This window comes from Oncorhynchus gorbuscha, linkage group LG11 (assembly GCF_021184085.1).
Source record: "Oncorhynchus gorbuscha isolate QuinsamMale2020 ecotype Even-year linkage group LG11, OgorEven_v1.0, whole genome shotgun sequence".
NCBI classification, from domain to species: domain Eukaryota; kingdom Metazoa; phylum Chordata; class Actinopteri; order Salmoniformes; family Salmonidae; genus Oncorhynchus; species Oncorhynchus gorbuscha.
Genome location: NC_060183.1, coordinates 14,108,313 through 14,121,409, shown reverse-complemented (window position 1 = coordinate 14,121,409; position 13,097 = coordinate 14,108,313). Strand labels below are relative to the sequence as shown.

The window sequence follows — 13,097 nt, the reverse complement described above, 5'->3', positions numbered from 1 at the left end:
CTAATTCATAGAATGGTAATTTGGAGAAAGGATTGTTGACATATATCATTAATTAATGTAAGAAAATTGTTATTGAAATAAAAATGCTACTCATATTACAGATATATTTATTAGACCAATATCTGCTTTGTATAACCTACAGATGAAATACTGTGGAGGCCTGGGTATTGCCAAAATGTCATAAATATGCCAAAATATGAATTATATCTATTATGCTTTTAGATACAAATGTTTTTTTTAAATATGTTTACAATACTTCTTTCGAAGGACTATGGATTAAAGTTAATGAAAATCCCAAATACATACAGAACCAGTCAAAAGTGTGGACACACATGTCATTCAAGGGTTTTTCTTTATTTGTACTAGTTTCTACATTGTTGAATAATAGTGAAGAAATCAACACAATGAAATAACACATGTGGAATCATGTAGTAAACCAAAACATTGTTAATCAAATAAAAATAGATTTTATATTTGAGATTCGTCAAAGTAGCCATCCTCTGCCTTGATGACAGCAATGGAGCCATGTGTGTTATTTGTTAGTTTTGATGTCTTCACTATTATTCTACAATGTAGAACATAGTAAAAATAAAGAAAATCCCTTGAATGAGTAGGTGTGTCCAAACTTTTGACTGGTACTATATAAATATATTTTTTGTGAGTGTTGTGTTAGATGGTAGGGTATTTGCATATTAATGTTTTTTTCAAGCAACGTTTATATAAGGGAGTTATTTTTTATTTTTTATATTTTTTATTCTCCAGTGTAGTAGGTGGCGGTAATGCAACTTTTGCATTATGCCAACCTCCGTTAAACCTCATCAAAGAAGAAGAAGAAGATCTAGAGCTGATTTGCAACCCGCCGAAGCAGATCTGGAGAAGAAGGAAAATGTCTCCTGTCTCCGCACGCACCGTTCTAGGATCAGCTGGCCGTTAGGAAAACGCAAACAGCAAAGTGGTGAGTCGGAAAACCCTCACTAGTTGCACTGCAGTGAAGGTTAGCGCGAAAATGTTGTGCAACCTGTTCTGAATGTGTTGTATCATAATTTCGATTGGGCCTTATCAAAGGCGCTACCTTCCCCCTTTGAGGCCTAATCCAGCCATGTTTAGGTTTAGACGAAAATAGCGAATATTAACGGTTTACTTTTCACTAAACAGAATTGCGACTGTGGTTCGGGTATCTTGCAACGGTAGCAGTTACTGTGTACTTCTAACAAACTTTATTGGGCCCAATCTATCATCTGAGTAGCTAGCTACATGCTTTTAATGAATGCACTGTGTTGGATTTACATAGGAAGCAGGTGTCCTTGCCAAATAGAAGATACCTAGCTTGCTAGCGACGTCCGGCCGGAGCGCCTCCGGTGTGCGCGTGGGTGACGTCAAAACTCCTAATGTTGTTTTTTGCATGACGACAAAGCGTTCTTATTACGAGCCCACAATATGTCATACAACTGTTATAGACATTCATTATTTACCAGAATAGAATCTTAAATATAAGTAATACACATTGCTGAATTGGAGAGGGTGGGAAAGAGGATAAATATCTGCGACTGGTGGGAATTATTTATTTAATTGGTAGTCGAGTACCTCAACTCCATGATGATTCACGAGTTGGGCATAGACGAGAGTTTTAGAAACGAACCTCCGACTCGCTATGCGGTCGATACTTCGAAAGTGAAAATTATCAAACCCTTGTTATGTACCTATGTTTCTCATCTGCGTGCCTTTGTTTGCTGAAGTCCATACTTTTTAATAAAACGTTATTCAAAAACAACCACCGACTGTTTTCTCATTGCTGTTCCTCTAAGAGGGTAACTCGCCAATTGAAAATCAACAAGGAAACAGTCGGTCGTTGTATTTTATTAACGTTTTATTAAAATGTATGGATTTCAGCAAACAAAAAATGGCGGGCTAACGTAAGAGTTTAAGAATTCACATTTTTGAAGCATCGACTGCATAGCCACTCGTTGAGATAAAAGATTCATAAAAACAACAACCCTAGTCTGGATGTGAGGTACTTGGGGAATCTAATTAGGAAATCACAGATATTTTTTATTATTGTAATGGCTTATTAATGATGACTATTACTCTGAAGATTAAGTTTGATGTCTGTTTTTTTCTGTCCTACAGACTTTACCCATAACTGACCTTAGAGCAGTGTGTAAGCTCATTCTCATCCTACCCCGGACATTGCAAACAAATATAGAACGGTTCAGGAGAAACTCTTCCTCACTCCAAAACAGTCACTCAGGAATTGAAGAGGAAGTGACATCAGAGCAGATGGAATCAAATCAGAACCTGGCGGGGGTGGACTCCCAGGGCAACATGGTGTTCAGAGTGGTTAAACCTGCCATGGGCATCTTCCAAGTCTCCTCAGAACAGACCAACTCTGTCGGACAGGGGGGGTCGCAGCAGATGGTTGGGGGGCTGACGGGGTTACAAGGGTTATCCAACCTCCCCTCCATGGTGCTGGGGGATGGACAGGGTCAGGGCCGGCAGCAAATGGGGGACGTGAACCAGATGCATGCCCAGATTCAGATCCCAGCAGAGGACATGTCCCAGACCCAGGTTGCCGCTCCGAACCACAACCACGTACCCCATGTTCCCTTTGCAGAGGTGTCGTCTCTCTTGGACCCCAACATGAAGAGTTCCAAGGCCCGTAAGTACCACAGCCAGAGACGGAGGGAATCAGGCCAGGTGTGGCCCCTCCTACTGGAGACCTCTCTTTCTGCAGGACGTTCTTGGGCTCCCGAGTGGCACAGCGGTTTAAGGCACTGCATCTCAGTGCTACAGTCCCTGGTTTGAATCCAGGCTGTATCACATCTGGCTGTAATTGGGAGTCCCAAGGGGGGTGCACAATTGGCCCAGCATTGTCCGGGGTAGGCTGTCATTGTAAATAAGAATATTTTCTTAACTGACTTGCCTATTTAAATTAAGGTTAAATTGAAGAAGAATAAAAAGTACTACTCGAACACACCTGGTTGTACTAATCAGCTGATTCTCTGGACCATAATTAACTGGTGGAGGCCAACCTTCCACATGGAGAGCTACTGGGTGTGCAGGGTTTTGCACCAGCACTGGTCTAACAACTGATTCAGTTAATTATGGTCCTTAGAATCAGCTGATTAGTACAACCAGGTGTGTTCAAGTAGTACTTTTTTTTCTTCTTCAATTTAACCTTAATTTAAATAGGCAAGTCAGTTAAGAAAATATTAGTATGGAATAAGTAGAAAACTCAACACAATTTGTCTCTTGTTCCTCTGGTCCTAGGCAAGTACCTGATACCCTATGACGAGATCAAGCGTCGTCTGGAGGCTCCAGAGAAGATGTCTCTGCGTTCACTAGCAGCCTACACCAGGGTCAGCCGTGGCCCGGCCAGCAAGAAAACCCTGCAGGAGTCTCTAAATATACTGGGTCTTACTCCTGGTACTACTACTTCTGTGTCTTCATCCTTTTCCAAGCTCACAGAGGGTAAGCTGTGTGTGTGTGTGTGTGTGTGTGTGTGTGTGTGTGTGTGTGTGTGTGTGTGTGTGTGTGTGTGTGTGTGTGTGTGTGTGTGTGTGTGTGTGTGTGTGTGTGTGTGTGTGTGTGTGTGTGTGTGTGTGTGTGTGTGTGTGTGTGTGTGTGTGTGTGAGCGAGTGAGTGAGTGAGAGCATCTCTTGTGCTTTATAGATTGTTGTGTTTTCCAGGTGACACCAAAGCCCTGTGTAACGACATGAAGGACTTTGCCCATGACTACATAGACTTTGGCAACATGGCCAAGCAGCTTATTCCAGAGACCAACACTGTCCAACACTGGTCCAAGGTCATAGAAACCAGGTTAGTGTGGTTACAGCACGGTGTAATCACGAGTTAACTATGATCTATACGTTTTCTGTACAGTGAGACTGACCCTAACACACCTTTATTCTGCGATTAGGAGCCACCTGGAGGCGATGAGGAAGTGTTTTCGTGACCCGGTCAACAGTGCGTCGTTCGACAACGTGACTCACGGCTTGGGCCTCGGGATGCTCGACGCCGCCCTCGACATGATTACCATGGTGATCGACAAACAAATTCGCATCCTGTCTGGCGCTGCGGCAACCGATCCCGTTGACACCGGCCCTCCAATGAGACGCATCCGCCGCCGCCACCGCAAGCCCCGAGACAACGGCAACGACAAATTGCACGGGTCGCTGGGCGGGGTTAAAGGTCAAGAGAAAGGGCCAGGGAAGGGCAAAGGGAGGGGCAGAGGCAGGAAGAAGATGCGGCTGCAGGAGTCTGGAGCTCCGGTTGGTGTTGCCATGGATACAACCCAGCAGCAGGATCAAGAGCATTGTCAGCCGGAGGATGTGGAGAGCAGTGTTCTCACACTCGTCTCTGTTGGTTACGAGACCATCTCCAGCGGCCTCAATGCCACAGGACAGATCTGAAGATCTTTAACGGTTGGACAAACAATGCTTAACACAGGAATCGGACTTTGCTTAACATTTTCCCATGGGGAAGCTGGGATCGGAACTGTCTTAGTAACGTTGTGGAACATTGTGGAACGTTGTGATGTTTAGACGCAACTCTGCTCTGGCCCACAGAACCCTAAACACTGAGAGGGAGGCATTCAGTGACCTCACAGCATTCTGGTTTAGAGTTTTGTTTTTGAATGTTGCAGCTCTTGCCTACTGATAAATTCAATCAATTGAATTTAGTTTTTTTGTTGTCAGTTAGCACAGAGGTGAAGAACACAGCTTTGTTCAAGTGGAATTCAAGTCAATCCAAAGATAACTGATGATATTGAAAAACCTACAATGTAGAAATGAGTCTTAATTCTGGTCTTTGGGTTAAGGCAATCCCTTCATTCCACCTACTCATCTGGTATTTGATAGCCCCGTTTATTTATATCATGAGTGGACTAGTTATAGCCCTCTCTCAATCTCCATGATTGTAACATAGGGAACATATCATGCCAGTACTTTGTCAATGATTGTATGTTTATATTGAAACCTGGATTGCTGAAATACTTGTATTAAAGCTTTCATTTTATTAATTAACCTCCATGATGTTCTTTATTTCTGACATAATCAATGGCACAGTATCTGATCTATTTCACTGAGGGAGTTTGACTAAGCTGAACCGGGGTGGCCTGTGACGTTACCGGGAAAAAGCCATAAGGAAGGAGCACCCTTCTCAAATTGAATAGTAATCTGGCAGCATCATTCAGAAACATGGTGCATCTTTTCAAATTAATTTTCTTTGAGAAGGCAGATAAAGTACATCACGTGTTTTATCACGAGAGCAATTTTTTTTTCACGTGATACCTTTGAATCTTAAGTCATAACTGCACGCGGTTGACATATGGGCCAGCCGGTGTTATGATACTGGTGGATTGTACGGTTGTGGCTACCAGTACTGCTCCATCTAGTTGTCTGGGATAACAGTTATTAACAACTGTAGCATTTTAGCTAACTCTAACCTTTTTCCTAACCTTAACCTCATTCTCCTAACCTGCAATGTAAGTCAGTGGAGCCTGGTGGGAGGAGCTATAGAAGGGCGGGCTCATTAATGGCTGGAATTGAATAAATGGATTGGAGTCAAACATGTGGTTTCCATATGTTTATCAATCCATTCCAACCATAACTGGATTAGGTTTAGCTAAAATGCTACAGTTGTCAACAAACCACAAGCCATCAGTTTCAAAACAAATGCAATCACTTTTCAGCCGGTGGAGACTCCGAACACCCGACCAGTGTTTCTCAACCTATATGAACACCTATTTAGTCAAATGTCCTCAAAATGTAGCACTGATACAATAAAACATGGACACTGGATAATGTTACAGCAAAGACAGTAGAGATCTCTTAGTGTATTGAAGACAACTGGGATAAGGTCAAATCATGAGGTCAGTGATCTTAAGGTCACAAAGTCGGAGCTCTAGAAAGTTTGTTAGAAATGTTTGTTTGTTTATTCCATGTGTAATTGTGTTGTATGTGTCGAACTGCTATGCTTTATCTCGGTCAGGTCGCAGTTGCAAATGAAAACTTTCTCAACTAGCCTACCTGGTTAAATAAAGGTGACATCTTTAAAAAAATAAAACATTTTTAAGAAGCAGCGTTTAAAACAACTGGGTACTCGGGCGTCTTTCTGACCTGTATATCACAGTTGTCTTGAAAGCACAAAATTGCCCAAATATCAAATGTTATTTGTCACATGCGCTGAATACAAACAAACCTTACACTGAAATGCTTATACAAGCCCTTAATTAACCAACAATACAGTTAAAAAAAAATATATATATAAATAAAAGTAACAAATAATTAAAGAGCAGCGGTAAAATAACTACAGCGAGGCTATCTACAGGGGTTACCGGTACAGAGTCAATGTGCGGGGGGAGGTAATATGTACATTTCCGAAGTTTTTTCAAAGTCAGAGATTTCCGAGTTCCGGAGTTGGAAGTTGTTTTTGAACAGGACATTTATATTCACTTTGCAGAGATATTATTGGGTCGTTGTAGATTCAAGCCAATCACTGTGCACTATTATTTTCAGCGTCAAACCAATCAGACGGCAGATACTTTTGGCCGCACATCAACGTTATCTTATAGCGCATCATCAACATGGAGCCCTCAGGTAGCTTGCTAAATTATTTCACCCTCGCATAAACATACTAGCGATTGGGAGTGCATGGATATTAATTAGTAAATATTAACGTAACTATTTACATTTCACAAGGTGTTTGTTAACTAGTAAACACAGACTGTAATGTTAGCTAACTGTTGTACTAGCAAAGTAGCTAACTAGCTAGCTAACAAGCGATAGCTAGTTTGTGATGTTTGCTTTGCTAGCCAGTCTGAAAATGAACGAGTTTGTGACTGTTTGCATTTCATATGCATGCATTTATGTGTTAGCTGTACGCTAGTTATTGCCTATCAGCGTGATGTTGTAGCTAATTGGCTAGCTGGTTGGGTATGATTATGATGATGATGATGATGATAATATCACAGCTTGTACAATGATCCAGATGTTTCACCGGATGTATAAATCTTAAGCATCCGGTTGGCGTTTCCACGTGGTGATGAAAGGAAGCCCAGTGGCCGGCAGTGGGAGGAGATGGAGTGAGATGGATTTTGGTTGACATTCAGATATTTTTCTCATCAATTAAACATTAGATATCATTACAGTTTTCTGTTCCCAAAACTAAAATCTGTTACGAACAGAGTTGACAAAGTTTTGTAGACTTTACCAAAGTTTCTAAAAAAAAGTGCGATGTTTTAGTGCAAGGGCGAATTGAGTTATTGCACGTCACAGGATAGGCGTTCCATAACGGAAATATGCAAATAATTCTAGAATGCGCCCATAAGATCTCACTGGCTCGTGCTTGGGTCTGCCCACCCCCTTGCTTGTTCTACCTACTATGATTAATTTGATCTCATTGGAAACGACAGGCTGTGGTCTATCTTGGGTTAGTTATACAAATCTTTCATATGTCTGGACTGTCACAGACAGCAGGATGAGAAATAAAAGGATGGCGCTTTCTTGACAACTGTTGCCGCGTTCAAAACAACTGGGAACTGGGAAATCTCAGACTTCAGTGCTTTCAAAACAACTGGGAACTAAAAAAAAACTGTCTTTGACTGGGAAAAACGTGAACTTGGAAAAACAGAAAGTCCGTTCTAGAAAGATGCCAGAGTTTCTGACTTGGGAGACTGTTCAAAAACCATTTCACCAGTCATAGCTCATTCCCCCCCAGTTCCCAGTTGTTTTGAACGCTCGTAAGTCTGGGTTTTCAGAGTTCCAAGTTGTTTTGAATGCGGCAGGGGAATGTGTGGGAGGGAAGGTGGTGATTAGGTGTGTTCATTGACTTGCACGCTTCCATCGTTCTAGGAACCCACAAGGGTTGCACATTTACATTTTAGCTGTGCACTGCCAATAACACACCTGACCTGACAAACTAGTATCAACTAATTATCCAGTCCTTGATTGGCTTTTTTAATGTGTTAGTACTGGACAATAATGAAATGTGTACACATCTCCAAGACCAGGATTGATAAGAAACCCTGCTTTGCTGGTGACTAAGGACTCTAATTGAATTGCAGGGAACAGAACCCCCGAGGGGAAGGATATGATCCATCTGGCCAAGAAGGCAGAGAGATACGCAGGTATGTACATTGTCTGAAGCATGAATTTAAGGTTGCCATAACAATCAGACTTTTATACCAATGCTCGATGTAAAGTCTGAAACTTCCCCCTTGCAAAATTGTCAAAGTTTTCCTTAGAAGCCAAAATTTTGAATAAAATTACATTTGAACTTACTCTACCAGTTGTCTGAGCGGTTAGTCTTTCAACCACTCGAAATATGATACAAAAGTCCACAGGGAATAATTGTTAACCCAACTTTAGAGAGCCGGTAGGTAATATGGTTCTCTCGGCTTGTATTTGTGACTAGAGAAAAGGCAGATAATTTAGCATGAACTTGGAGGTGCTGGCTGAATACATGTTAACAAACATATCAAATTGCAAAGTACATGTCAGAAAACATCACAGTTACTGTGGATTTAAATACTTTTACTTCCCTCCAAACTGCCAGGGACTTCCCAGGCCTCGACGCCAGTTGTGGTCGTGACCCAATCTCAAACATCAGTTGGTGTCCCCAAGAAGCGCATCTACGTAGTACCCATGCCCCGGCGGGCTCCTAAAGAGCCACAAATCCAGATTCGGACTCCCACTACAGATGCAACCAAAACCCGGACTCCAGTCCCATCCAAAAAACGTATCTTTATTGTATCCCAACCTTTCTCTGCTGGGGGCTCGAAGCAAACCCAGGTACCAGGCACTAGGAAACACATCTATGTACTAGCTCAGCCCCAGAATGCTGCTGGGGTCAGGACCCAACCCCAAACTACAGCCAGGATCACGACTCAACCCCAAACTACAGCCAGGATCACGACTCAACCCCAAACTACAGCCAGGATCACAATTCAACCCCAAACTATAGCTGGGAAAATAGTGCCAGGACAGACCCAGATCAAGACTCCAACTGGGGTCACAGTTCAATCCCAGATTGTAGCCAGTGTCAAAGCCCAAGTCCAGCCTGCAGTAGGGAGAACAGACCCTCCTAATGCTCCAAGGCAGACTAGGAAGATGGTTCACTTCCAACCCAAGCCTCTGACAGCCAGGGATGCAGCCCCAACCAAGGCTGATGCCCAGACTCAGACCCCTACTGTCGTGGCAGAGGTGGTCTCTATGCTGCAACTCGGAGATGTGAGACCTGCACCGCAGCCATACCTGGTCCACAAAGAAGAGGTAATAGTAAATAACATGTACTGAACAAAAATATAAACGCAACATGCAACAATTTCAACGACTTAGGCCTCCCGAATGGTGCAGTGGTCTAAGGCACTGCAGCGCCGTGCTTAAGGCGTCACTACAGACCGGGTTCGATCCCGGGCTGTGTTGCAGCCGGCCGCCACCGGGAGACCCATAAGTTGGCACACAATTGGCCCAGCGTTGTCCGGGTTAGGGTAGGGTCTGGCCTGCGCTCTAGCGACTCCTGTAGCAGGCCAGGCGCATGCACGCTGACACAGTCGGCAGTTGTACGGTGTTTCCTGGCTTCCAGGTTAAGTGAGTATTGTGTCAAGAAGCAGTGTGGCTTGGCAGGGTCGTGTTTCAGAGGAGACATGACTCTGGACCTTCGCCTCTTCCAAGTCCATATGAGAGTTGCAGCGATGGGACAAGACTGCAACTACCAATTGGATATTATGAAATTGGGGAGAAAAAGGGCAAAAAAAAGTTGTTATAAAGTTACAGTTCATGTAAGGAAATCAGTCCATTGAAATAAATAAATTAGGCCCTAATCTAAGGATTTCACATGACTGGGCAGGGGCTCAGCCATGGATGGGCCTGGGAGGGCATAGGTCCACCCACTGGGGAGCTAGGCCCAGCCAATCAGAATAGGATTTTCCACACAAAAGGGCTTTATTACATGCATAAATACTCCTCAGTTTCATCAGCTGACCTGGTGGCTGGTCTCACACGATCCTGTAGGTGAAGAAGCCGGATGTGGAGGTCCTGGGCTCCACATGTGGTCTACGGTTGAGAGGCCGGTTGGACGTACTGCCAAATTCTCTAAAACGGTATTATTATAGCGTATGGTAGAGAAATGAACATTCAATTCTCAGTGCAACAGCTCTGGTGGACATTCCTGCAGTCAACATGCCAATTGCACGCTCCCTCAAAACTTGAGATATCTGTGGTATTGTGTGACAAAACTGCACATTTTAAAGTGGCCTTTTTGTTGTCCCCAGCACAAGGTGCACCTGTGTAAAGATCATACTGTTTAATCAGTTTCTTGATATGCCACACCTGTCAGGTGGATGGATTATCTTGGCGAAGGATAATGAGAGAAATTAGCTTTTTGTGCATATGGAACATTTCTGGGATCTTTTATTTCAGCTCATGAAATATGGGACCAACACTTTACATGTTGTGTTTTATATTTTTGTTCAGTGTATATATTGTTTTCATTTAAATTAAAGGTACACTTTGGGATCTGGGACTGTTCAATGGTCATTGAAATGATTGATATTTACCTATTGATTGATAGGTGCTGAGGAGGATGGGTGCGCCAGAGAAGATGTCAGTGAGAACGTTGCTGATGTACACTGGGAAGAACCCTGCAGACCGAGACAGCAAGAACAGATTGGTGAAAAACCTGATTAAGGCTGGAATCCCCCCCGTCGAGATCCCTACCTATATCACCAGTGCCTTCTCCAGGCTCACCGAGGGTAAGCGAGGGAGAGAGATTTTCTCCAGGTGACACAAGAACACTGGGTAGTGGCATGTCCCTAGCTACCTAAAGCGATTACCTCAACTTCTGTAACGTGTCTATGTTCCTTCAGGTGACACCACAATGCTGTGTAGTGACATGAAGTCCCTAGCTATCAAACACCTCAACTTCACCAATATGGCCGAGCAGCTCATAGAGGAGACCAACCCTGTGCAGCACTGGTCCAAGATCATCGATACCAAGTAAGCTCTCATAGACGTATACTTTGTTGGGTCCAAGGTTATCCATTAATCAATGCCAGTTACTACTGGTATTTCAAAGCATCTTAACTTCTGAATATGTCCCATAGATAGGAAAATGATGTATCTGTCATCGTTTAATCTTTTCCTATTTGTCAGTTTGTTAATTAGTCCCCTAACTCCTCCCCCACCCCTCTCAGAGCCCAGCTAGAGGAGTTGAGACTGTGTTTCAGGGACCCAGCTAACAGTCGTCTGATGGACAACGTGACCCACGGTATGAGCACGGGCGTGATGGACGCCACCTTCGACATCATCTCTACCCTCATTGACTACCAGGTGCAGCTAATCGCCTGTCTAGTGAACACCATGCCTTCACACCAAACTCCCACTAGGACGGCTGTCAAAATTAGGCCTTCTCCGGCCCTTCAGACATCCGTGTCCCTCGTCGCCCCCCCTGTTATCACCATTCCGACGCCCCTGGGCCCATTAGCCTCCCAACCCCCCTTGAAACGTCTCTATGTGTTAGCCCAGCCCCACAACAAGCCCCTGCGGTGCTGCCAAGAGACCCAGAACGAGACCCAGACAGACACCCAGCTCCCTAAGGAACCACTGAAACATCAAAAGGGTCGAGGCGTCCAGCGTGGCCCCAGGGGATCTTACAGGAAGAGAGCCGCTTCAGGGGCCTCAGACAGGAAACAGGAAGCGGCTCAGGAGAAGGGGAGGGGTAAGAAGGTTAAGCTAAACCCCTCCCCACACGTTGCCACGGATACCGAGGAAGAGGGCAATGCAAAGATGGCCAAAAAGAGAACTCCTGGCAACACAGAAGGAAACTCAGCAACTGGATGTACACAAACAAATTGAAAAGTTACAGAATGTGTAGCTGCAAACTCCAGCAGAAAGGAAACCCCAACAGTTGCGCCAACAGAAACATAGCCTCGTTCCAGAAACAGTTTCTGGCTCCTACACTTGCGTAGGCCTAGATATGAGGGGATTGGATAGGTGAAAGCAATTGGATAGGTATAGCAAATCAAATTTGATTTGTCACATGCGCCGAATACAACAGGTGTAGTAGACCTTACCTTGAAATGCTTACTTACAGGCCCTTAACCAACAATGCAGTTCAAGAAAGAGTTAAAAAAATATTTACAAAATAAACAAAAAAAATTAATGTAACAATAACAATGCTATATACGGGTCAATGTGCGGGGGTACAGGTTAGTCGAGGGGGTCAATGTAAATAGTCCGGTTGGTCATTTGGTTAATTGGTCAGCAGTCTTATTGCTTGGGGTAGAAGCTGTTACGGAGCCTTTTGGACCTAGACTTGGTGCTCCGGTACGGCTTGCTGTGTGGTAGCAGAGAGAACAGTCTATGACTTGGGAGACTGGAGTCTTTGACAATTTTTTGGGGCCATCCTCTGACACCGCCTCGTATTGAGGTCCTGAATAGCAGGAAGCTTGGCCCCAGTGATGTACTGGGCCGTACATACTACCCTCTGTAGCGCCTTACGGTTGGATGCAACCGGTCAGGATGCTCTCGATGGTGCAGCTCTAGGACTTTTTGAGGATAATGGGACCCATGCCAAGTATTTTCAGTCTCTGAGGGGGAAAAGGTGTTGTTGTGCCCTCTTCACGACTGTCTTGGTGTGTTTGGACCATGATAGTTTGCCAGTGATGTAGACACCAAGGGACTTCAAACTCTCGACCCGCTCCATTACGGCCTTGTCGATGTGAATGGGGGTGTGTTCGGCCATTATTTTCCTGAAGTCCAAGATCCGCTCCTTTTTGTCTTGATCATGTTGAAGTAGAGGTTGTTGTCCTGGCACCACACTGCCAGGTATCTGATCTACCTATAGGCTGTCTCATCGTTGTCGGTGATCAGGCCTACCAATGTTGTGTCGTCAGCAAACTTAATGATAGTGTTGGAATCATGCTTGGTCACGCAGTTGTGGGTGAACCGGGAGTACAGGAGGGACTGAGCACGCACCCCGTGTTGAGGATCAGTGTGGTAATGTGTTGTTGTCCAGGATCCAGTTGCAGAGGGAAGTGTTTAGTCCCAGGGTCCTCAGCTTAGTGATGAGCTTTGTGGGCACTATGGTGTTGAACGCTG

General features: G+C 44.2%; 2 protein-coding genes across 3 annotated transcripts; both read left to right on the top strand.

Moving 5' to 3' along the window:
- The first annotated feature begins 819 nt into the window (after positions 1 to 819).
- LOC124047554 lies at positions 820 to 5,025 on the top strand. Of its 2 annotated transcripts, XM_046367865.1 has the most exons (6): positions 820 to 955; positions 1,292 to 1,366; positions 2,128 to 2,656; positions 3,268 to 3,468; positions 3,687 to 3,816; positions 3,917 to 5,025. In XM_046367865.1, the coding sequence occupies exons 3-6, from the start codon at positions 2,278 to 2,280 to the stop codon at positions 4,407 to 4,409; spliced, it is 1,203 nt and encodes a 400-aa protein (XP_046223821.1). In that variant the 5' UTR covers positions 820 to 955; positions 1,292 to 1,366; positions 2,128 to 2,277; the 3' UTR covers positions 4,410 to 5,025. The 2 variants fall into 2 exon arrangements, with proteins under 2 accessions (XP_046223821.1, XP_046223820.1); XM_046367864.1 differs by lacking the exon at positions 1,292 to 1,366 and having other exon boundaries at positions 821 to 955.
- Positions 5,026 to 6,538: 1,513 nt separating this feature from the next.
- On the top strand, positions 6,539 to 12,783 carry LOC124047553. Its single transcript, XM_046367863.1, has 6 exons — positions 6,539 to 6,596; positions 8,063 to 8,125; positions 8,554 to 9,269; positions 10,570 to 10,750; positions 10,865 to 10,994; positions 11,192 to 12,783. The coding sequence occupies exons 1-6, from the start codon at positions 6,584 to 6,586 to the stop codon at positions 11,850 to 11,852; spliced, it is 1,764 nt and encodes a 587-aa protein (XP_046223819.1). The 5' UTR covers positions 6,539 to 6,583; the 3' UTR covers positions 11,853 to 12,783.
- Positions 12,784 to 13,097: the final 314 nt, after the last annotated feature.

Coding starts and splice junctions, on each gene's coding strand:
- LOC124047554 (XM_046367865.1), top strand. CDS start 2,278: ATGGAATCAAATCAGAACCTGGCGGGGGTGGACTCCCAGGGCAACATG. Junction 3,469..3,686: donor CTTTTCCAAGCTCACAGAGG/GTAAGCTGTGTG, acceptor TGTGTTTTCCAG/GTGACACCAAAGCCCTGTGT. Junction 3,817..3,916: donor TCCAAGGTCATAGAAACCAG/GTTAGTGTGGTT, acceptor TTCTGCGATTAG/GAGCCACCTGGAGGCGATGA.
- LOC124047553 (XM_046367863.1), top strand. Junction 10,751..10,864: donor CTTCTCCAGGCTCACCGAGG/GTAAGCGAGGGA, acceptor ATGTTCCTTCAG/GTGACACCACAATGCTGTGT. Junction 10,995..11,191: donor TCCAAGATCATCGATACCAA/GTAAGCTCTCAT, acceptor CACCCCTCTCAG/AGCCCAGCTAGAGGAGTTGA.